The 22031-nt window shown below is 42.8% G+C and overlaps 1 protein-coding gene and 1 long non-coding RNA gene across 5 annotated transcripts in view; both read left to right on the top strand.

The window, feature by feature from the left end:
- The window catches only part of scn8aa (sodium channel, voltage gated, type VIII, alpha subunit a), a 92178-nt gene that overhangs the window by 23209 nt on the left and 46938 nt on the right, over positions 1-22031 (top strand). For 2 of the 4 annotated variants that reach the window (XM_052058667.1, XM_052058668.1), the window contains exons 3-9: positions 9101-9219; positions 10536-10625; positions 10769-10897; positions 14896-14987; positions 18941-19156; positions 19426-19489; positions 20583-20724. In XM_052058667.1, coding sequence (XP_051914627.1) covers positions 9101-9219; positions 10536-10625; positions 10769-10897; positions 14896-14987; positions 18941-19156; positions 19426-19489; positions 20583-20724 — 852 coding nt within the window. Of the gene's footprint in view, positions 1-9100; positions 9220-10535; positions 10626-10768; positions 10898-14575; positions 14668-14895; positions 14988-18940; positions 19157-19425; positions 19490-20582; positions 20725-22031 lie in introns of all 4 variants that reach the window. The other 2 variants (XM_052058666.1, XM_052058669.1) reach the window with 1 other exon arrangement.
- Positions 151-9093, top strand: LOC127596439 (uncharacterized). Its single transcript, XR_007961470.1, has 3 exons — positions 151-2691; positions 3171-7616; positions 7683-9093. It is a non-coding gene; the product is annotated as an uncharacterized LOC127596439 (long non-coding RNA).

The raw sequence follows: 22031 nt of genomic DNA, 5'->3' as shown, positions 1-22031 counted from the left end.
CCTCGGCGACCACCGAAGCCGCGGTCCGCTTGGCCAGTCGATACCCGTCAGCTGCCTCTGGGGTCCCACAGGCCATAAAGGCTCGATAGGACTCCTTCTTCAGCTTGACGGCATCCCTTACTGCTGGTGTCCACCAGCGAGTACGAGGATTGCCGCCACGACAGGCACCAACCACCTTACGGCCACAACTCAGATTGGCCGCCTCAACAATAGAGGCACGGAACATGGTCCACTCGGACTCAATGTCCCCCGTCTCCCCCGGAACATGGGAAAAGCTCTGTCGGAGGTGGGAGTTGAAACTCCTTCTGACAGGGGATTCCGCCAGACGCTCCCAACAAACCCTCACTATACGTTTGGGTCTGCCAGGACGGACCGGCATCTTCCCCCACCATCGGAGCCTACTCACCACCAGGTGGTGATCAGTTGACAGCTCCGCCCCTCTCTTCACCCGAGTGTCCAGAACATGCGGCCGCAAATCCGATGATACAACTACAAAGTCGATCATCGAACTGCGGCCTAGGGTGTCCTGGTGCCAAGTGCACATATGGACACCCTTATGTTTGAACAAGGTGTTCGTTATGGACAATCCGTGGCGAGCACAGAAGTCCAACAACAAAACACCACTCGGGTTTTGATCGGGGGGGCCGTTCCTCCCAATCACGCCCCTCCAGGTATCACTGTCATTGCCCACGTGAGCATTGAAGTCCCCCAGCAGAACAATGGAGTCCCCAGCAGGAGTACTCTCCAGCACACCCTCCAAGGACTCCAAAAAGGGTGGGTATGCTGAGCTGCTGTTTGGTGCATATGCACAAACAACAGTCAGGACCCGTCCACCCACCCGAAGGCGGAGGGAGGCAACCCTCTCGTCTACCGGTGTGAACCCCAATGTACAGGCACTGAGCCGGGGGGCAATGAGTATGCCCACACCTGCTCTGCGCCTCTCACCGTGAGCAACTCCAGAGTGGAAGAGAGTCCAACCCCTCTCGAGAGAACTGGTACCAGAACCCAGGCTGTGTGTGGAGGCAAGTCCGACTATATCCAGTCGGAAATTCTCTGCCTCACACACCAGCTCGGGCTCCTTCCCTGCCAGAGAGGTGACATTCCATGTCCCAAGAGCTAGCTTCTGCAGCCGAGGATCGGACCGCCAGGGTCCCCGCCTTTGGCTGCCGCCCAGCTCGCATTGCACCCGACCCCTTTGGCCCCTCTCATGGGTGGTGAGCCCATGGGAAGGGGGACCCACGTTGCCTCTTCGGGCTGTGCCCGGCCGGGCCCCATGGGTGTAAGCCCGGCCACCAGGCGCCTGCCAACGAGCCCCACCTCCAGGCCTGGCTCCAGAGGGGGGCCCCGGTGACCCGCGTCCGGGCAAGGGAAACCTAGATCCATTTATTTTTGTCGTCATTGGGGTCTTTTGAGCCGTGCTTTGTCTGGCCCCTCACCTAAATCCAATTCCTGATTATTAAAGTAATGTAACCTGATAACTTGTAATTACTTTTGGATTACTATAATACCAAAGGTGATTATGAAGTCCACAACTATGTCAATCACTATTTATTTGCACTTTTGGGTTTTATGACTACTTAATAATACACATGGTTTGGGGGCACCCAAATTCCAAATTTTAAATCTCAGAATTTTTAGGCAGTCAGGGTAAGCACTTGTTCACGCTCCTGCGGATGGATGGACGGAGGGACGGACTAACAGACAGAGAGAAGGCCGCATGAAACAATTGCTTTGTTGCTGTGGTATATGGTTTTTGCTGCTTCGCTGGTCTTCAAAAAACACTCGGTGATCGGTGGCTGTTTCCCGACGAATGAGCACTTCAGGGACCACGGCTGATTGGGAAAAGATTTTATTCAACCAATGTCAGAGTGAAGTCTTTCCAAAAAGTTGAGTGGCCCAAGGCATGGATGTAAAAAAGCCCCCCAACCCCTGTCAGGCCCGTATCTTTTATACCTGGCACGGAGCTGATGTCATGGCTTTGTGCACCAGCTGCGGTTTTCAATCTACTAGTTTACTTCAGTCCTAAAAAGGAGATCTTGACCAGCGCTGTTGGTGATGGACGACAACAGCCACTTTACCTTATTATAGGATTGCACACATTGCTGAAACTGAATTCTCCCTGACCAGCAAATATAGAATAGAATCGTGTCACTGACGCCAGGTGGACATTCTAAGGCCACCTACAGGAATAGAGAGGGAATTCCAAATTACACTTCATTGCATTACGTAACTTGTTTTCGAACTGTCCATGAAGGCAACACCACACAGGGATACTGTATTCAAACCGTAAGGAAACGTACATTTGATTCCTCCATGGAGTAGTTCCATAATGAGTGGAATGGAAAAATCTTTTGAAGGTAATATCTGCAGCGGTATCTAAAAACTCACTCCCCACTCCCCCGTCACACATGTGCGCGTAAACCAGGGCTTCTCAAATAGTGGGGCGCCCCCCCCCCCCCCGCCCCCCGGAAGCTTTGTCCAGGGGGGCGCGTTTGACCTCGGGGAACATGCTTTTTAATTTTTTTTATTTCAATTTTTTTACTGTCCTAAAGTGCAGTTGCACCTCCACTACATTAGGAGGCAGTGGCACTCTCATTGGCAGAGTGTGCACAGGGAGCATTCGAAGGGAGGAAATATGACGAAGCGTATGTAGCACTTGGCTTCACTGTGACTACGGTGGGAGACTGTCACGTTGTGCCCGAAGCGATAAAATGATCGCTTCGTGCACAACAAGATAAGGAGGTGGATCCCCGAAATAGCAGACAAAGAAAAGATGGTCCGAGAACAAATGAGTTTTAATACAAAACACAAAATACCCGTCCGGGAGCAACAAACAGAAAACGCTGGTCAAAATCAGGACCAGGAATAAAAGGAAGTAACAGAAAACGCTTGCGAGAAAATGGCAAGGAATATAGTTGGCAACAATAGGAATTCATAAGAGTAGATTTAACGACGCGCAATCACAGCCACAAGGCTACACGGCAACGAATAGATTAGGACAGTAAGCGAGAGAATTGGCACGGCGTGGAATACTCCGGCAGTAAGTCAACTGCCCGAGCACAAAGATAAAGCCTGTGTAATCAGTCCCTAATGGGTGACAGGTGTGTCGGCGGTAGGCAGGAAAAGCCTGCCCCCTGCTGGCAAACACGGGACGTAACAGAGACGAGCAGAGACCGGTGTGTTTACTGTGTCATAAAATGTTGGCAGCGGACAGCATGAAGCCAAATAAATTAAGGCACCACTTAAAGACATTACACCCCAATTACGCTGATAAGTCGCTTTAGATTTTTCAGCGAGAACGTGCCGAATATTGCCAACAATCAACCTGCTTTGTGACTGCTACTTCAGTAAACTACAATACAGGTCCCAGTTACACATTGAGCAAGAGCTGAGAGTCGCTGTGTCTTGCTTCAAACCTTGCTTCGAAAAGCTCTGCATTGCAAAACGCGCTTATTGTAGCCATTAATCCAGACATCATCTTTGATTTAAAAAAAAATCAGCACAAGTTATTTTAGGTATTTTTGTTTTGCAGGTTGCACATTCCAAAAATATGCATGGCAGGCTGATTGAACACTCTAAATTGTCCCTAGGTGTGAGTGTGAGCGTGGATGGTTGTTCGTCTATGTGTGCCCTGCGATTGGCTGGCAACCGATTCAGGGTGTCCCCCGCCTACTGCCCGAAGACAGCTGGGATAGGCTCCAGCACCCCCGCGACCCTAGTGAGGATCAAGCGGCTCGGAAAATGAATGAATGAATGAAAAGGTTGCAAGTTTTTTTTAATATTATGCTCCTGACTTAATGTTGGCGATCAGTTTGCATTATTTATTGACTTTATGTAATTTTATTTTTCAGTATTGTATGGTCAGTCAAAAAATGTTTACAGTTTAATTAAGGATTTTGTTTTATTTTTGAATTTCAGATGGACTTTAAATCTTTTCTGTTACAGTTAATAAAGCTAAGTTAGTCCATATTTCTTTCTTTTCGTTAATAAGAATACAGTGTTATGCAGAGGTGTACTTATACGAATTTTATAGACAAATTATACTATTTATAGTTGTGCAGGGTTAGGGGGGCTTCTTCCTGGGGCATGACAGAAAATAATTGAGAAGCACTGGCGTGAACGCATGTAAGCACATTGAGTAATGATATGCGATGACCATCCATGATGTGACAGTGAAGTATCCTGTTTATTTTCCGTGCCAAGTTTAGCTGTGTTTATTGTTAAGATGGTTTTAAATCAGGGGTGCCCAAACTTTTTGGACCGAAGATCGACTTTTCAATCAACCAACCTCCCGGGATCGCCCCTTACTGCGCACGCGCACACGCTATGACGAGAAACAGTCTGACACGGAGGCATGCGATACTCTTTTGCAGCATAGCTCACACGTACCGTTTTAAAGTGCTTCCCTGGCCCCACTAGATTCCTATTTGTTGCCCGTGCCTTCGGTGAGTTCTACACCAAGCAAACTCTGAATGAGAATAATGACGATCAAAGATATAGCGCAACAGCTCTGATCATAAGCTGCAATTTTGACTGCTGAGCGCTAACAACTTCCGCAGACGTAGGTCACGCGCCACCGTAGGCTAAATATTTACCTGCTTTATTTTATTTTATTGTATTCTATTTTATTTTTTCAATATATTTTTGTGAAAATGAGACTGAAGGATGATTAGGGTGCAGTGTACATTAACACAAAAAAACTGTATATGACTAACATGTACAAAGACACACAAATGGTTGTTTTTTTTTCCTCCTCTTTCCACCCCTCAGATCTACTTAGGACCAGTCCTAGTTCTACCGGTCGATCAAGATTGACGTAATGGGCACCCCTGTTTTAAATAATAAATCGGTTGGTGATTTGTGACGCAAAGTGAAATTTATGTTCGGAGGAGTGGGCTCGCAGCTAGCAGGTAGCTCCATTGTAGCAGCTGACGCTGTGGGCCTCTTTTCAAGACATTGAAAGACAGTCTTTCAATGTCTTGGAGCAATACGTATTAAGGAAATACATTCTCTTGTTGCGCTCGAATGAAGAAACCTGGCTATGGCCTCTGTGTCTGCATTGAAGATGCAATCCTAAAAAAAGAATCCCAATTTTTCATAAATGTATCGGTTATGTGATTACCGTAATTTCCGGACTATAGAGCGTACCTGATTATAAGCCGCAACCACTACATTTTTGAAGGAAAAAACATTTTGTACACACACAAGCCGTACCTGTCTAAAAACCGCAGTTGCCCATATTGTAACATGAGATATTTGCAAAGAAAAAGGGTACACAGAAAGAGGTTTCAACGTTTAATAACTTAACTTTAACTTGTCTTTCTAAATAGTACCTGTAAAGCACGACGGCAGTAAAACAGCACTCACACGTCTGGTTTAAAAAAAAAAAGGCACTGTTCCCTGTCGAGTAATGCTTTGTTTTAAAATGAAAAAAATCCTCGCTTGCCATTACACCCGGTCAACCATTCCTTCATTAGGCGTTCTACCATCCACGCTTTCGTGTCAACTTTCAGGACAATCTCTTTCGGAAGGTTTTCTTTTGGCATAATGTAAGCTAGTGAACAACACTTTGGCTGTTGTTGTGACGTCTTCATGTATGTTTGAGCTCGCTGCAAACATTTCTCCATTTGAGGCTTGTTGGGGAGGCCGAAATGCAGATTTATGCTAAGGTTATAATTTGCAACGGTGCGTTTGTGGTGCCATATGATACATACACCAAGAAGAGGGCGGGTGACGAGGGCTCATTGAAGATTCCACCATGCACCCTCCGAATGTACTGTAGATGTTGAGGTGATGGAGCCGTGCGCTTAATGGCAGCCACCTCTTTTCGCTGCTCCCACCCCCTCCCTTGCATCTTCTGGCTGACTGGCTGGCTGGCTGGCTGCCATTGCGACCGTCTTCCTTGGCCTGCTGCTGCCGCCACAGTTGCCGCCTGCCTGCCTGCTTCACTCACTCGCCATTTTACCCGGCACCCCGTTATGAAATTTTCAGCAGCTTTGCAGCACTTAAGTCATGCGCTACAGAGTGGGGAGAAGACTTGATACATACATGGCAGCTGTGTGTGTGTGTGTGTGTGTGTGTGTGTGTGTGTGTGTGTGTGTGTGTGTGTGTGTGTGTGCGTGTGTGTGTGTGTGTGTGTTTGTGTTTACACGAGATGTGCATGTGTGCCTGTGCTTGGTTGTGTGAGTGTGAGAGACAGTGAGTGAAGGACATGAACCCATTTAGTTTTGCTTCATTTGTTTTTCAAAATAAAATAGGAATTAAAAAAAAACTAAAACATGACTTGTTTTGTCAAAATTACTCCAAAAACCAAAATGAAAAAAACACAAATTACTCATTTTCTGATTTTCGATTGTGTCTGCTAATGGAAAATGGAAAAAACAACAACAGATGAATAGCGATTGCATATGTTGTCCAATGTCTTAAAGCCTCCTCCGTAGACAAGTGTCGTTTTGTGTTTTGTGTTTTTTGGTACATTTTTCTTCGACCCAATTATTGAGGGTATTGATGCTAGATTTAGGATTTCTGTATCGGCAGCTGACACGTTTTTTTTTCCTCCATTCAATTTTGTTTTCATTCAATTCAATTTGAACACATTCTCGAATGTTATGTATGACTGTTGATCTGTCGTCAACAACAGGGGTGCCCAACCTTTTTGACCCAAGATCTACCTTTCAAGCAACCAACCAACCTCCCGCAATTGACGTGCTCAGATACACGGATACACGCACGCACACACATATGGCATGATGAGCAACAGCCGTAACGGCCCCTAACATGATAGAGACAGAAAATGAAATAAATACAAGAGTTTATGAAAAGGAAATCACTGCCTACCTTAGTAGAGGCCGGACGGGGCGGCATGGCACACGCTTTTGCAGCGTGTTGAGTGCAGGAACATCGCTCTCGCTATCTTAACTCATGTGTCCCGTTTTAATAAATGCGCACAAACACATCTTTGCACACACAAACACACTTGCTATGGGTCGATTGTGGTCAATTAGTTGGGCACAACCTTGTGGGTGAGATTTTTTTTACCGAACAACAGTGCCACGCCAGCACTATTCTTACATCAACGATACACCTTATAAAATACACAATAAGCCATTAATGCAACAACAAGAAGAATGCTCTGGTAGCAGTATTAAAGAGGCCTGTTTATGGCTGCACCTTTGGAATCATGGGCACATGTTAAGCCTAAGGTGAAAAGAACCAATAAACTTAGCAGAATGGTTGTCTCCGGCACCGGAAGCAGGAGCACATGTCAGTCACTCAGGATGTTTGGCAAAAACAAATCAGAGCGCTCGTGTAATACAGTGGCTACATTGCATTTGTTGGTCGTGTGCTAACATGATCAGCACATCGTTGGCCACATAGGATAATTGCCCAAGTCAGGGGTCGGCAACATGCGGCTCCGGAGCCGCATGCTGCTCTTTAGCGCCATCTAGTGGCTCCCAGGAGCTTTATAAAAATGTTTGAAAATAGAAAAAGATGTGGGAGGAAAATGTATTTTTTTGTTTTAAATAAGGTTTCTGTAGGAGTAAAAACATGACACAAACATTCTTAACGTTTCTCAATGCTGTAAAAATGTGTAGAATAAATATTACTGTTTCAATGTTTCTGTCAATGAAGATTTGCGTCATAGTCTACGACACGTTTCTCTTAGTAGGGCGGGATGAAAGGCAAGTGGCTGTTGCAAAAAAAAAAAATAATGTTTCATGTACAATTCATCGAGAGTACTGGCAAAGAGAATCTGGAGGGCCGTGAAAAGCATTTTTAAAACGGTACACATGAGCTATGATCGTCAAAAACGCTGCAAAGGTGCGTCCCATGCCTCCGCGTAAGCAGGCATGCATCTGTAAGTGTGTTGTGTATGAGCGGGCCAATCGCGGTAGGTTGGTTAAACGAAAAGTAGATCTTCGGTCAAAAGAGGTTGGGCACCCCTGCTCTACAGAATCAACTGCGCGGGAAAAAAAAGCATTTAATCATGAAGGCTCATCGTGTAATTGTAGCAAATTTAGTCATTTTGATAGTAGGCTAATATAGCTCATATAGATATAGATACTGTACATGTTGCAGCTCCGAAAAAGACGAGAGCTGTGGTGTTGTTTTTTAAAAAACTTACACTTTATTTATGCTTTTAACAGTCTCGACAAACACAAACACAGAGACATATGCGTCCGATTCCGTGCCTTCTCTCCTCTCGTTCGAATCGAGAGGCGTTCAAAGATAGCCTCTGAAAAATGGAAATTAATGATTACTGTACTTCAATGACACAAAGAAAAACGAAAATAATGCGCCAAAACCACATAAAAATAAATTCTATGGGGGGCGTTTGGAATGAATAACATAAACAATTCTGAGACAGTCCAGTCTCCTACATACATACAGCATGTGTTTCCTTCATTATATGTTTTATAGAAGGCTTTTATGTTTTTTGCGGCTCCAGACTTTTTTTGTTTTATCCTATATGGCTCTTTCAACATTTTGGGTTGCCGACCCCTGGCCTAAGTCATATTTCTATTTTTTGAGGGGGAAAAAGAAATTAAATGATTGTTTTGTTTTTGGGTGGGGGGGGGGACGACGACCAAATTGTGTTATAATAATATTTTTTTCTTGTATTCCATAAACATTGACATAAGGCTGAGGCAATTATTGCACATGCTCGGTGCATATTGCGAGGTCATTCACAGCTGTGCTGTTGTTCTTGTATAAAAAAAATATTTTGTATCACGCAACAGGGTTTTTTGTTGTTGTATGGGGGGCAGGAAAGGGAGAATGGTGTTAATGCATGAAGATTTTTTCACACTAGGGTGTATTTTCAACCATGTAGGTTTCGTTGTAGAGGAGTTTCACTGTATTGTCACACGCAATGTGGTTTTATGCACACGTTTGCATTTTCAACTTTAGATCTCATATGGGCAAAACGTCTTAAATGCAGCACGACTTGTGCGTCCACGTGCAGTCCACTGCATGAGAAAATCCAAAGGATGTCTATTGGGCCATGCGGTGGTGGTCTATGCATTTGTAGTTGCTCTTCCAAACCAAATGTTCTGTTTACTGATCCATGTTTTCTCTCCTTCTGCTCTTCTCTCCACAGACATTTATAGTGCTAAATAGGGGGAAGACAATCTTCCGTTTCAGTGCCACACCTGCCTTGTACTTCATAAGTCCTTTTAATCCGGTTAGGCAACTAGCTATTAAAATTTTGATACATTCATATCCTTTTATATGCTGTCTGAAATGCAAAGGCAAGAGCAGATTGACTGCTTCGGTATATGATTGATGATGATTTGCCCTGTGTGTCGATGGATGTTTTACGTGAGGAATAAACAGCAGACTCTCGTGCGAAGAGGGCTGAATAACAGACGGCTTGAGCAATAAACCACCCGCTAGCCACAGGCAAATCATTTTGCTGACTTCAGTTTTTGATGATGTGTGGAAGCCGATATCCATTGATATGACTCACTCTGTTGGCATGACATGGCCCTAAATTTGCAATGATGAAAATGTTTCTCACACCCATTTCGGACATCTTGACTGTTTTTGAAAATGTGACACGCCAGTCAAAAAAATCGATTCATGAATCTTTTTTGTTATCCTTTTCATAGCCCGATATCAATTCATAAAACCTTAAATGGAGACAAAACAGAATTTTGCTTAAAAGCCTCAATTTATTTGTTTTTAATAACTTGCAGTTTTCTCTTTTGGGATGGCAAGTGGCATGAATTTAGTGATGCTGATTACATTATTGATGCTGCGTATTGATCCGATTCCTTATGCATTGTGATGTTATGTCGTTATCGTTATATAGCATGCAAAAGATGTTTCTACATAGTGCTGAGAGAAGTGGATAAAAAAATGATATCCCGAGATGGCAAATTTTATATCCCTAAAACAATATATAGCTTGATTCTAAATATTTGGTTGTCAAGCCGCTTTTAAGCAATGCACACTCTTGTTGTGTACATTTTAATGAGGTGTCATGTTCAAAAGTGTTTGTATTCTTGCTCCTCTCGCAGTGACATAAATGGGTTTTTCACCTTCAACCAAATGTTTAAAAAACATGAGCATGGTGTTAAAAGCCACCGTGGGTCACACAAAAACTCATGACCTCATCCTTTCTTGGAGCGCAGGCACAGTGCACATACTTGGGCTGGAGGGCTTGGTCTCAAAATCGGCTTGATTATTGTTTTAGTTTTTTGTATCTGGCGTAAGACCTTTCATTAACTTTTTGCACTTGCATATTCCTATATATCGTAATCAATATAACAGTGTGTATGGATTAAATTGAATGGGAGAATTTGCATATTCAACATTGATCACAAATTGCACCACGTCTGTTATTCAGTCCAGCTTGTCATTGGATGCGTTACCCTGTTTTATTTTGTTTCGTGATTAGTTGTCAAATCAGCGTTTGGATGACTCAGCAAAATCTAAATCATAACAGAATGTTAAGAACGCAGTTTGATCATTTTTATTGTTTGTCACTGCCTCCTTCAATTGCCGTTTTGCCTCCTTGACCTACCGCTCACTCTTTTCAGCATGATCATCATGTGTACTATTTTGACCAACTGTATATTCATGACCTTTAGTGATCCTCCTGAGTGGTCAAAACAAGTAGAGTAAGTACATCTTTCCTTCTTCTCTCTCTGAATGATAATGGTTGAACTTTGGGCCTCCGGTCGAGCGCCACCGGATGCTTTGCATGTGTTTTCTTAGCTATACTGTTGCTGTTTGCCGATATGTCACTTCCCTTGTCTTTCAGGTATACCTTCACGGGAATTTATACATTTGAGTCGCTCGTAAAAATCACGGCACGAGGATTCTGTATAGATGGCTTTACATTCCTCCGAGACCCATGGAACTGGCTGGACTTTATGGTCATCTCCATGGCGTAAGTATTTCTCTCCTGAAGGACATGCCCCCCCAAAGGAGATTTCGAGTGAAAGAAGCCGACGCGATAGAATCGGTCAATGGAGAATGTAGTGTGGTACTTTCAAGTCTCACCACAATCCCTTCCGAAATGACAAAATTATTTGTTGATTTTCAAACTAGTGCTTCGAATTCATATTTTGAAATTGATTCTTGCCAAAACAATCGAAGGACGAGACATTGGGATTTATGTTGATGTATTAAAAACAATAAAAACCCAAATGGCAAACAAGCATCAAATGAAGTCAACCAATCATGTCATGTAAGCCAAACACTGCCTTTAGATGGCAACTGACTCACCTGTCGCAGCTAATCGACAAATGAAATGTATTATTATTATTATTATTATTATTATTATTATTATTATTGGTTGGAGTCTCCTCAGTGCTACTTGTCAAAAACATAGAACAAAGGCATTGACTCAGATGCGTCACACCGGTCATGGAAGACCCAAATCATATTGATTTGCTCGGTATTAGTCGGAAAGTAACAACAGGAAAGTAGCACATCAGTCGGGCAGAAATCTTCTATGTCCCAATGTGGTTACGTGAACATTTTTCACAATCGATACTATTGGTCAGTCAGCATGTCGGTCTGTTATTTTGGCAAATTTTTAACCAATACAAAATCAGTTGCTATTTCTGACGATCTATTAATAATGGTTCAACAAACATGTTTGTTTTTTGGGGTTTTGTGAAAAGTGAGGCTTTTGTAGACGCCATTTAGAGCAGTGTTAAAATGGAAACACTCAGGACAAAGATTTATGGACTGAGCTGGATTATTTTCTGACTACGAATGTGTATGCGCATACGTACTCCTTGCTATTGTTATCTTAGCAGCCTCAACCTTGTGTTAATCGTTACAAAAAATACAAGCTCAAACGCTCCTGCTTCGATGCTGGCTGAAATGAGGTGTCGCAAGACATGCTAATAGCTGATGCCATGTGATGATGTGATGCTTCCAAGGGATTTTGTGTGTTTCAACTTCAAGGTGCTACTGTTTATTGTGACCGACAACTCATCTTCTGTTTTTCCTCCACTGTTACCGAGAGACATTGTTGGTATTTCTCTTTGGGACTTTGTGGTTTCCGCTCGATTCACCGTGACACGTCAGAACCACAGACTTTTTATTTTATTTTCTTTAACCTCTTCTTATGTCGTCTAAACTATTCTTCCCTGGCCCCGGTATTTTGACGATACGGCACACACTCGAGTGTATGGGCTGGAATATGTGCCATCACGAACTGAATTTGAGTAAGTGCATTGGAAAACTGAATCTTAATTACAAAAATGGAATTTGCCTTACAGTATTTAATTTGAATCTTTCAGCGGCTTAATCCGGAAACAAAATCTTCAGATTATAATATACCGTCAAGGCTCAGTTTTAAACTTCCTCAAACTATCAATATCCTTCCAATAACCCAAAACAGTGCTCAAAATTTTGTTAACCAAAAGTAAACTGTTTTGGGTGATATTTCTCTTTTCCTGTTTGGCTGCACCGTCCCATGTTTCATGTCCTAAAATTCCAGTTTTGATACATTGCAAAATATAGACTGTCTTGTCCTAAATTTGAAAGGAAGCACCTTTTCATCACTCACTGACCCGATAATTTGTACCACAAAGATGAAAGAAAGCTGTTATTAATGTCAAGAGCCGCTGAGAAGAAAACTTTTTTTTTTCACCCGCTCAAAACGAACCTGTTGATTGGACAAAGAGGAGATCTGAAATCAATTGCTCATCCTCCAGTTCCAAGAGTTTGGTCACACAAACTGAAATTGCGCATTGAAAATCAGAATTTTTACTTGGAAGGGTGAATGTGAAAAAAATATACAGAATTGAATTTTCAGTGTGGAATTCAAAATCAAATTGTACAATGCAGATTCGGTTTTTCAAAGTAATGGTTCAAATGAATCAATTCAAATTCAATTTATGTGATTCAGATTCAGTTTTTCGATGCATTTATTCAAGTTTATCAAACCAAATACAGTTTCTGATATGGCACACAAAGAGAGATGTGGATGGATTCTCATCAGTTACACGTTGTATGTCTGATTGGTTGTTTTTCCTGAGGCACAGTGTTTTTTTTCCCCGAAAATCAAGTTAGAGGCACAATGAGCCCAGGAATGGTTGTTGCGTTTATTATTATTATTATTTTTTTTTTTTACAAATCCGTTGTCTTATGTACTTTTGTCAGCTCATACTGACAGTTTTAGCAACTATGACAATGTTGGGTTTTTTTGTTTGTTTGTTTGTTTGTTTGTTTTGGGTGGGGGGCGGAAGCGGACATTGCAAACACCCCTCTTTCGTGTAACGAAAAACGAAAGTTGTTTTGGACACCCGATACCAGAAACAGTAAATGTATCTGGACTTTTTTTGTCCGCCATGCCATCATTAGTTTTTTGTGCCCACAAACACAGTTTTATGTTGCCAGGGAATCACAGCGCAGCATAGAAGAGAGGTCCAACATGTTCTGTTTTTGACTTGTATTACACAGTCTTCAATATATGTTTTTCTTTTTTAACAGGTAAGTATGGTTAAAGGATGCGCTTGGTTGAGTTATTAAGAAATCTTGACGGAAAATATTTATTACATACTTTAATTGACTGCGTGTAAATTTATATCACATTTCTTATCCGTGTTGCAATTTACGTCAAGATTGGTTACTACTTGCTTAGCTAAAATGATCTTGCTCATCTAAGTTAGCTAAGTGCTCCTAATTGCAACATGTACTGTATAGTTCTGGTGATTTTTGCTTTTGAACGACTGCCATTGTTAAAAGAACAGGGAAAGCGTTAGAGGCGAAGTTCACTTTTGCTGAGCTATCTAAGTTCTCTCTGTGAACATTAGCTCCAAAAATTCAAAGGTATGCTGCTAAAATGTTCTCATCCAAGAATTAGGTAATATTACTCCAGTGTGGAAGTGTCTCATTGAAAACGACCTAGCAACATTTGCTGGGAGGATGGTGGTGGGTGTTCGTAAAAGGTCAATTGGAGTCGTCCTGGTCGGATACATTCTGGTTGACTGCATTTTGCACACTTTCTATATGAGTATACAGTGGTGCCTTGACTTATGAGTTTCATTTGTTCCATGACCACGTGTGTAACTCAAAGAATCTTTCCGTCATTATAATGAACGGAAATCCCATTAATCTGTGCTCGCGCCTTAAAAAACACCAACACAAATTTGATGATGAGACACAGAAGACCATAGCTAACAAGGTGCATAGTTGCTTTTGCACAGAGGATAAAGAATATATGCTTGTGAGTATTGCTGTAACCTCTGTCTGCATGTCTCCGCTTGTGTTTAAATTCTTTAAAGGTAAAGCCCATGAATGGTGTTTTGAAACATGATGTATAATTAAATTTGTTCATTGTTTAGTTTAAATGTAAGTTTGTTATTATTTTTTGGTTCAATATCTGCCAAACTGCTGCTTCTTGTGTATCTCGTTGCCACTGTAGCTTTTGCTCTAGCCCAAATTTTTGCAAGCAGCTCAAAAAAAAATGTCGGCTCAGCGATTGCTCGTATCTCGTAATCTCAAAATTTCCTTAAGTGGAAGTACCACTGTATTGCTGTTGATCCTATCACCTGTACACTTTCAACATCAAATAACCCGCTGTTGTAACTGTGGTTTGATCCTGCAGGTATATAACAGAGTTTGTAAACCTAGGCAATGTCTCAGCTCTGCGCACGTTCAGAGTGTTGAGGGCATTGAAAACTATTTCTGTGATTCCAGGTAAGACAGGAATGGGCAGGGTGGTGCTGAGGGGTGGGGGCGCGAATGGGCGTGGTCGGTGTTAGGTGTGTGTGTCCTCCTTTCTTTCTTTACCTTCCACCCTTCTCCTCCGTGGACAGGCTCTGTGAGTGGCGTCGTTCTTCCTCCTGGTGCGCTGGTGTTGTGCTCTTGCCGTGTTTGGTTTTGGTCATCGTGTGTGTTCTGTGTGTGATCCTTCCCCTGTTCCAGATATATAACAGAGTTTGTGGACCTGGGCAATGTATCTGCGCTGAGAACGTTCAGAGTTCTCCGAGCATTGAAAACTATCTCTGTCATTCCAGGTGAGACTCCGTTTAAACACTAAGGCTGATCCTCCCACCCTTTCTTTTCTACTCACTATGATTATGGTTATGATTTTCAAGCAGCAGCAAACCAATTGGAGACAGACATTTTTTTGGGTTCTTTTTATCCTCCAAAATGATCAAAAATGGTGCTAATACATTTTTGATAGGCTTTGCAGTCTCCTCCAGGGCCCTACGATGTCTCTGCGCTCTTCTTCTGCCCCAGTAGCACTCTCATTACTTAGAGATAACTGGTTTCTCGGCAGCTGTGGCCTAAGTCCCCGATACCCAACCGCACAACCATGACCCCGGCCCCACCCACTAAACAGAAGCCTTTTCTCCAACTAATAACATTGTTGGAGTCCACTTAGATTTCCCACAACAATCAGTTAGTTTATCTGATAAATATTAGGACGGCGTCTCTCAAATTGACGAAAAATGTACCAGTGCAATGAAACACTCAGTCATGTTGTTGCACATGAAAACTAAGGCGGATCTTCGCCCCCCTTGACCCTCCCCCCAAAGAAAACAAAAATCCAGACAGTGTTATTGATGTATGAAGACTGCCAAGCCTAGTTTGTCAACATATCTCCTATGCTGCATGATGCTTCTCAGTCACTTGCTTTTCTAATATTAATCTACTGAGAGCTTGGCTGACAACTGGCATTGACAGTTTGATTTTTTTTCTCCTTTTTGTTTGGTCTTTAGTTTGATGATTGATTGCCCCCCTCCTCATCTTTACAACCCAGAAAGAAAACGAATCAGTGCGCTTACTTGTCGAGGTTTGTGGATGCAGATGCAATGCGTGAGCGACATGGATACAAATCTTAAATGTCCGTTCAATGGAGGACGTTGAGCAGATGCTCATAATTCCACTGGACAGCCCCGCAGGGAGGGAAATGAACACCAATTATACAAGGGTGCTGTTGTTTTCTTCGATTCTTCAATTTAAATACTTGAGGCAGCAGAAATATGATCTGCTGTCTTGCTGTGTAATTGGGAGATTCCCTGTGTGGAATGTTTATCATTGTTTATTGATGATGCATAGAAAACACAATATTAAAGTTATAAAGGGTTGGGAGTGAAATATGTATTTAGTCCCCAGGTTAAAAACATGTTCAGTCAGTTTAGTATTAGGTGGAGAAGCCCTTGTTGGCACGAGAGGGACTTTCACTCTTGGCTTCTTCTTGCAAACTCCAAGCTTCAGCTCGCTCCACTGCTTTTCTATTGGATTGAGGCCTGGAGACTGGGCCACTCCATGATCTTATGCTTCTTCTTGAGCCACTCTTTTGTTGCCCTGGCAATCACTTGGCTCATCGTCATGTTGGAAGACCCATCCACAACACATCTTCTGACTGAGGAAAGGAGATTTGCATCCAGTATTTGACATGGCTCCCTTCATTGGCCGCTCAGGGTGGTGAAGCTGTGCTGCATCCCTCAACATGTTTCCACCTCCATGCTTGACTGTGGGGATGCTGTTCTTCGTTGATCGGAAACTTAATCAATAGGCAGCCATTCAAACGGTGACTGATTATTTCCCCATTGTATCATTTAGAATGGGTGAATCACGTGAGTCAGGAGCCAACCTAAAATGTGAACTTTAAATTAAGAATCATTCAGTAGCATGAAACTAACGCAATGACAACAAAGTGAAAACGCATTCCACCTTTTATGATGCCCAAACCTGAGAGCAATTAGATCCAGACACGGTTATTTTTTTAAATCGTTGTGCCAATGCATCTGCTCTTGCAGAGTATTCTGGGATGTGGGTGCATCAGCGGGGAGTGTATTTTATTTTTATGTGTATGTACTACTTGTGACAAAATATTATTTATGTATCACTGCGAAAATGGTTCTCAATGCTCACGGACCAACTTAGCAACTCAAAAGTTTCACTCTACTCGTAAAAGAATAACATCTCTAGTCAAGTTCCACATGTCTTTCATTTATTTAGGTGACTATTTCATGTCACAGTTTCGAGTTTTGTACTCTTGCTAAAAGTGGGACCTGATGTGAAAACAGGACATTCCCCAAATAAGAAAAAAGAAAAAAACTGGACATTTGTTTTTTGGTGGTTGATGTAAGTAAATTTTTTTATTCAATTACATCATGATCCAAAATCTAAATCCAGACTTTGAGAAGCGAGGAAAGGAAATATACCGACAGTATCTGTGCCGAATCTAGCGCCAACACATGAAAAGGCGGTCATCCTGCCTCCATATCTGACTTACTTCCTGCTGGCCCGGTGTGAACTCTGGCTGCAAGGGACACCAAGGTAATGTGACTTTGTCGTCAGTGTGGATGAGACAGACCGCAGGGTTGCTCTGTGATGACCTTGTGACACCTCACACCAGGCAGTTAAGCAAAGCGGCCCCACGCCATGGCGCTGGCATTGAATTGCTACCTGTTCAGCCTTGGAGTTTAAATGACCTGCATGTGGTTTCCGCCCCCTCCTCCCCCACCCCAACCCTGCCTGTGCCTCTGTCTCATGGCCTGCCTTGCTTTCCTCTCACTTTTCTGCAGCCTTCCCCCTCTCTTTCACAACATGCACAATTGGCAATGAAATGCAAACTCCACTCCATTTTTATGCTTGGAAATATTTTGAAAAGAGTGGGAAGGCTTTTTGATATTTCTTGTTTGTTTTTGTTTCTACAGTTCTGTGTTCAAGTTGTTTAGATCCCTCAGTCGACATATTCTCGACATTTGAATCATATTTACTACCTGTATTAAAACTGTATGTTTGGGATTACTTCTCAATTGCCCTACCTGGATAAATACACATTAAATACATAAAAAAGGAATTGTGCCAAGTGAGAGAGAGAGAGAGTGAGAGAGAGAGAGAGAGAGAGAGAGAGAGAGAGAGAGAGAGATAATGTAAAAGATAAAGAGAACACTTTCTAACAAAAAAGTGTTACATTGCGCTGTTTAAGTGTTCCCTTTATAGATAGATAAAGAGAGGTTGAGGTAAACGCTATTCTAATGATACAAAAACAGCTAGCAAGCAACATCTTCAGCTGGCTTCTCGTGCTCCTAATTACGTTGTGAAGTCCCAGTCAAGAATTATCACCTGTGTGGCGGCGAATGAGGTACATTTCTGACAAGTGTCCTACTCATGAAGGGATGATGACAAAAGAACAAAAGACAGCGAAGCCTAAGCTAACCTCAAAATGACACGGCTATCACGCTTAACACCGCAATGACGTGATTGGGTCATTGATTACACTTTTTACACGTTAAAGCAGAGAACAGTCAACTTTGAACAGTTAAAATAGAAGTGGAGGATCCCTCGTCAGCATTCTGTCAGCCCAGTCTATCTGTTATCTGGATCGTGACTGTACTTACAGACGTAGGCACAGTGCAAGCAGACACGTACCCAAATAAACCGACACGCAGAGCACAGACACAGAGCATGGTGATTGTTGAAATAAAAACAATATGAAACTATGTAATTTCGGTCTGTTTGACCGAAAGGTACATCGCATCTGTATTTTTTTGAACGTAGTTAAGCAGTGGTGGTTCCAGGAAGCTTCACCTGAGTTGGCACAGGAATGGCAGGAGGTTCAGTTGGGGGCATGAAGAGAACATGTAAACTCCACACGTGAATCGAACACACGTCCTCGGCACTGTGATGCAAACGTGCTAACCAGTCGAAGACCGTGCTGCCTGACACATTTTTATTTATTTATAATTTATGTTAGAATAATATATAATAACAGTGTTACTACTTATTCGAGGATCGAATCCACCGTGAAATCCCTCATTGATATGGGAACGCACAGTGCTAACCATTGAGCTAAAAGTCCAGGCCACGTGCACCGCAATCACTATGGTAGGGGACACAAAGTCACTGGGCCATTCCAAAAACAGTAGTGTCGAAAGATTCATAACTGCCGTTTGGGTCTCTTGTGCGTCATCACTCTGTGTGCTCTGTTTGCGTGGCTCCTCCCCCTCAGGCCTGAAGACCATCGTGGGTGCCCTCATCCAGTCAGTCAAGAAGCTTTCTGATGTGATGATCCTGACTGTCTTCTGCCTCAGTGTCTTTGCACTCATCGGTCTGCAGCTCTTCATGGGCAATCTGCGCCACAAGTGTGTCATCTGGCCCATCAACATAACCGAGAGCTTCCCGATCAACGGAAGCTTCGACTGGAATGAGTACATCATGAACAACAGTAAGTGGGAAAAGAGGACAGGGATTTGCGAGTGACTTTGTGGGTCAGTCTCAGTGTATTAGTCAGCCAATATGCTACCGTCAGAAAATATTTTGCCATTTAGGCACGAGTGAGACAAAAAAATATTGATGTGAAATGAATTGAACTGAAATTGCACCGGTGGCCTCAAAGAATTGATGGACATTTTGCAGAATAAACAAATCTTGTCGCACAAAACATGACTGTAATGCCTCACATCAACATTTTTTTCTTTTTTGCGTGTTCTTCAGCAAATTTCTACATCCTGCCCGGCCAGTCCGATGCTCTTCTCTGTGGAAACAGCTCAGACTCAGGGTGAGTATCTTCCCACAGTCCTCTTCAGTGTGCCTGAAATGAGCCGAATTAGTCAATACAGCAGTGCAATCAAGGTCCAAAAAAAATCCATGATGTTGATGCTGGTCAAACTTGTATTTGGTCGACTTTCAAAACAGAATTTCCTTCCTTGTGAATGTCACATGACCAAACTCAGAAAACTGGTGAGCCGTGACGGTTGTTACCTCAGCCCTGTGATGTCATTTTCAGTCGACTGCAACTAGCAAAATGGCCGCCCCTGAGAGGGATACAAATGTATGGAATTTCCTGCTTGAATCATATTCCACAAATGCAATATTAATTAGAATGACGAGTTTAGACGAGTAGGGGCGCATAAAACATCCATCCATCCATGATTTAGAGTGTTCCATTGACCTGCCATGCATGTGTTTGGAAAGTGGGAATACCTGGAGAAAACCCACGCAGGCATGGGGAGAACATGCAAACTGCTCTCCGATGACCACCAAGCCCCCCGCATAGAACACATTATCGTAAAGATATTTTTTTGACTTGACTTCTTCTTTAATGGGAATGAAGAGTCGCTTTGATTGGCCATGATTGAAGTCAGCTGTGACAACTCTTACAGTGGCACAAGCCCTCCCGCACTTCAACAAGATGGGGTCGACCTTGCCTCTGCCCAGATATATGCCTTGCGCCTTGCACGATTTAAGACAGCCGTTGGGTTTAAATGTGCCAAATCCAAGTCCTTTATTCACAAAAACCGGCTTGATACAAGCTGAAAATCATATCAAGCCAGCAGGAATTGAACAGTAGTAGACATACCAATAATAAAAATGCTAAGCGTAGCCTAACATTTTGTGGCTGTTGTTCTTTTCTTGCCCTTGTCGTCCTTTCAGAATAAGTGTTTCAAAAAACATGATTTAATCCAATAGTTGGCTAGGATGTTACTGAGTCTGGTCAGGTGCTCGCATTTCATGGTACTCCAAAAATGGTTTACATTTCAGGCTATATTTTTCAGCAACATATTTTGTACAACTTTTGGGGCGTTCCGATGTCAAGGGACCACTGTAAACAGACTGATTCATTCTGAAGCCTTGCTCCCTGCCATTCTCAGGCGTTGCCCAGAGGGATACACGTGCATGAAAGCTGGACGGAATCCAAACTACGGTTACACCAGCTTCGACAGCTTCGGATGGGCCTTCCTGGCTCTCTTCCGACTCATGACACAGGACTTCTGGGAAAACCTCTACATGCTGGTAAAGTTGACATATTCACCCACTATGACGAACGAGTGCTCTGTCACATTAAGCACACTCGTCAATGATCAATTGCTTAATAGAGAAATATACAAGTGAAATAGTCAGTACTGGACTCTATATGTCGGTACCTCGACTTCTTTTTGGTCCATCCTCCTTTTTTTTCCTTCTTTCTTTTGTTGTTTTGCCTTTTCGAAGAAGAAAAACACGCATGCACATGCCCCCCTGCTGATGGACTGAATCTTCACGGAAGGAAGCAGTGATTGGGTGGTGTTTGGTCTTTCAGGGTGCTCTGCTCATTTGTGCATCATTGTGGGATGGAACGAAGGCTGTGTCCAAATTCACAAGTCAGGTCCTTCGAAGCCCGCATTCTCTTTTTTTAGCGTGACTTGACTGCAGGTGGTGTCCATATTTGAAGGCATCAAAGGAGCTCGCTTGTGAATTGTCTTTCCCGAATGTAGAAACCACACGTAGTCGAATTGCACCGGACTTGACGCAGCCTGTGAATTTGGACGCACCCCCCGCGTTGTCCTTGCTGGCCAATCCTCACACCATCCCTCATTTGCATCAAAATCAGTGTGGCACAGACATATAGTCCCCAGTACGGCGTGCTCGACTGTTGCTAAAACAGAAATTAAACGTGCCTGAGTTCATGCGAGACGTTGGCACGTAAACCAAAATAGCTCCCGTTTTGAATGATGTAGTCGGCCATGTGTGTGTGACATACAATTGGAGACCGACATGCACCTCCCGATGGTGCATTCATGCGTGATGCCCCCTTAGTGACGGGGGTGCTATTTAAATATTCCTAAATTATTATGATTGTACACCTTTCAATACATTGATTTCTACAATGATTCACCATAATCATGTTGCACCACCTGTGCTGCAAAATAGACCACCTTTTAGACTAGACCATTACTAAATCAGTTTAATTATGCTTGCCATTTAATTTTACAGGCAATGTCTTTGTGTTAGAAGGAAGACCATACATTTTCCCAAATGTATTTATTTATTTATTATGAATAAAATATTGAAAGTCTTATCGTGCCTATGCCCGCACCTCAAGTTTCTAAACCACGCTAATTGATTTTTGCTAGTGTGGCCTCAGACGCTGAAATAACATGCTGTCGTGTCGAGTGTGCATTTTTCATAGTCACCATATGGATGACAACTCAATTTGTTCATGTTTATTTGAAGATTAAATACTGCATCCCTGATTTGTGTCCTCAAATGACCTCCTCATCTTTACATTTGATCACAAATGACTGTACCGCTGACAGACAAGTGTCACGATGCAGGTGATG

This window comes from Hippocampus zosterae, chromosome 2 (genome assembly GCF_025434085.1).
Source record: "Hippocampus zosterae strain Florida chromosome 2, ASM2543408v3, whole genome shotgun sequence".
In the NCBI taxonomy this organism is placed as follows: Eukaryota; Metazoa; Chordata; class Actinopteri; order Syngnathiformes; family Syngnathidae; genus Hippocampus; species Hippocampus zosterae.
Note: the sequence above shows the minus strand (reverse complement) of the source record. Positions and strands in the feature narration are given on the sequence as shown.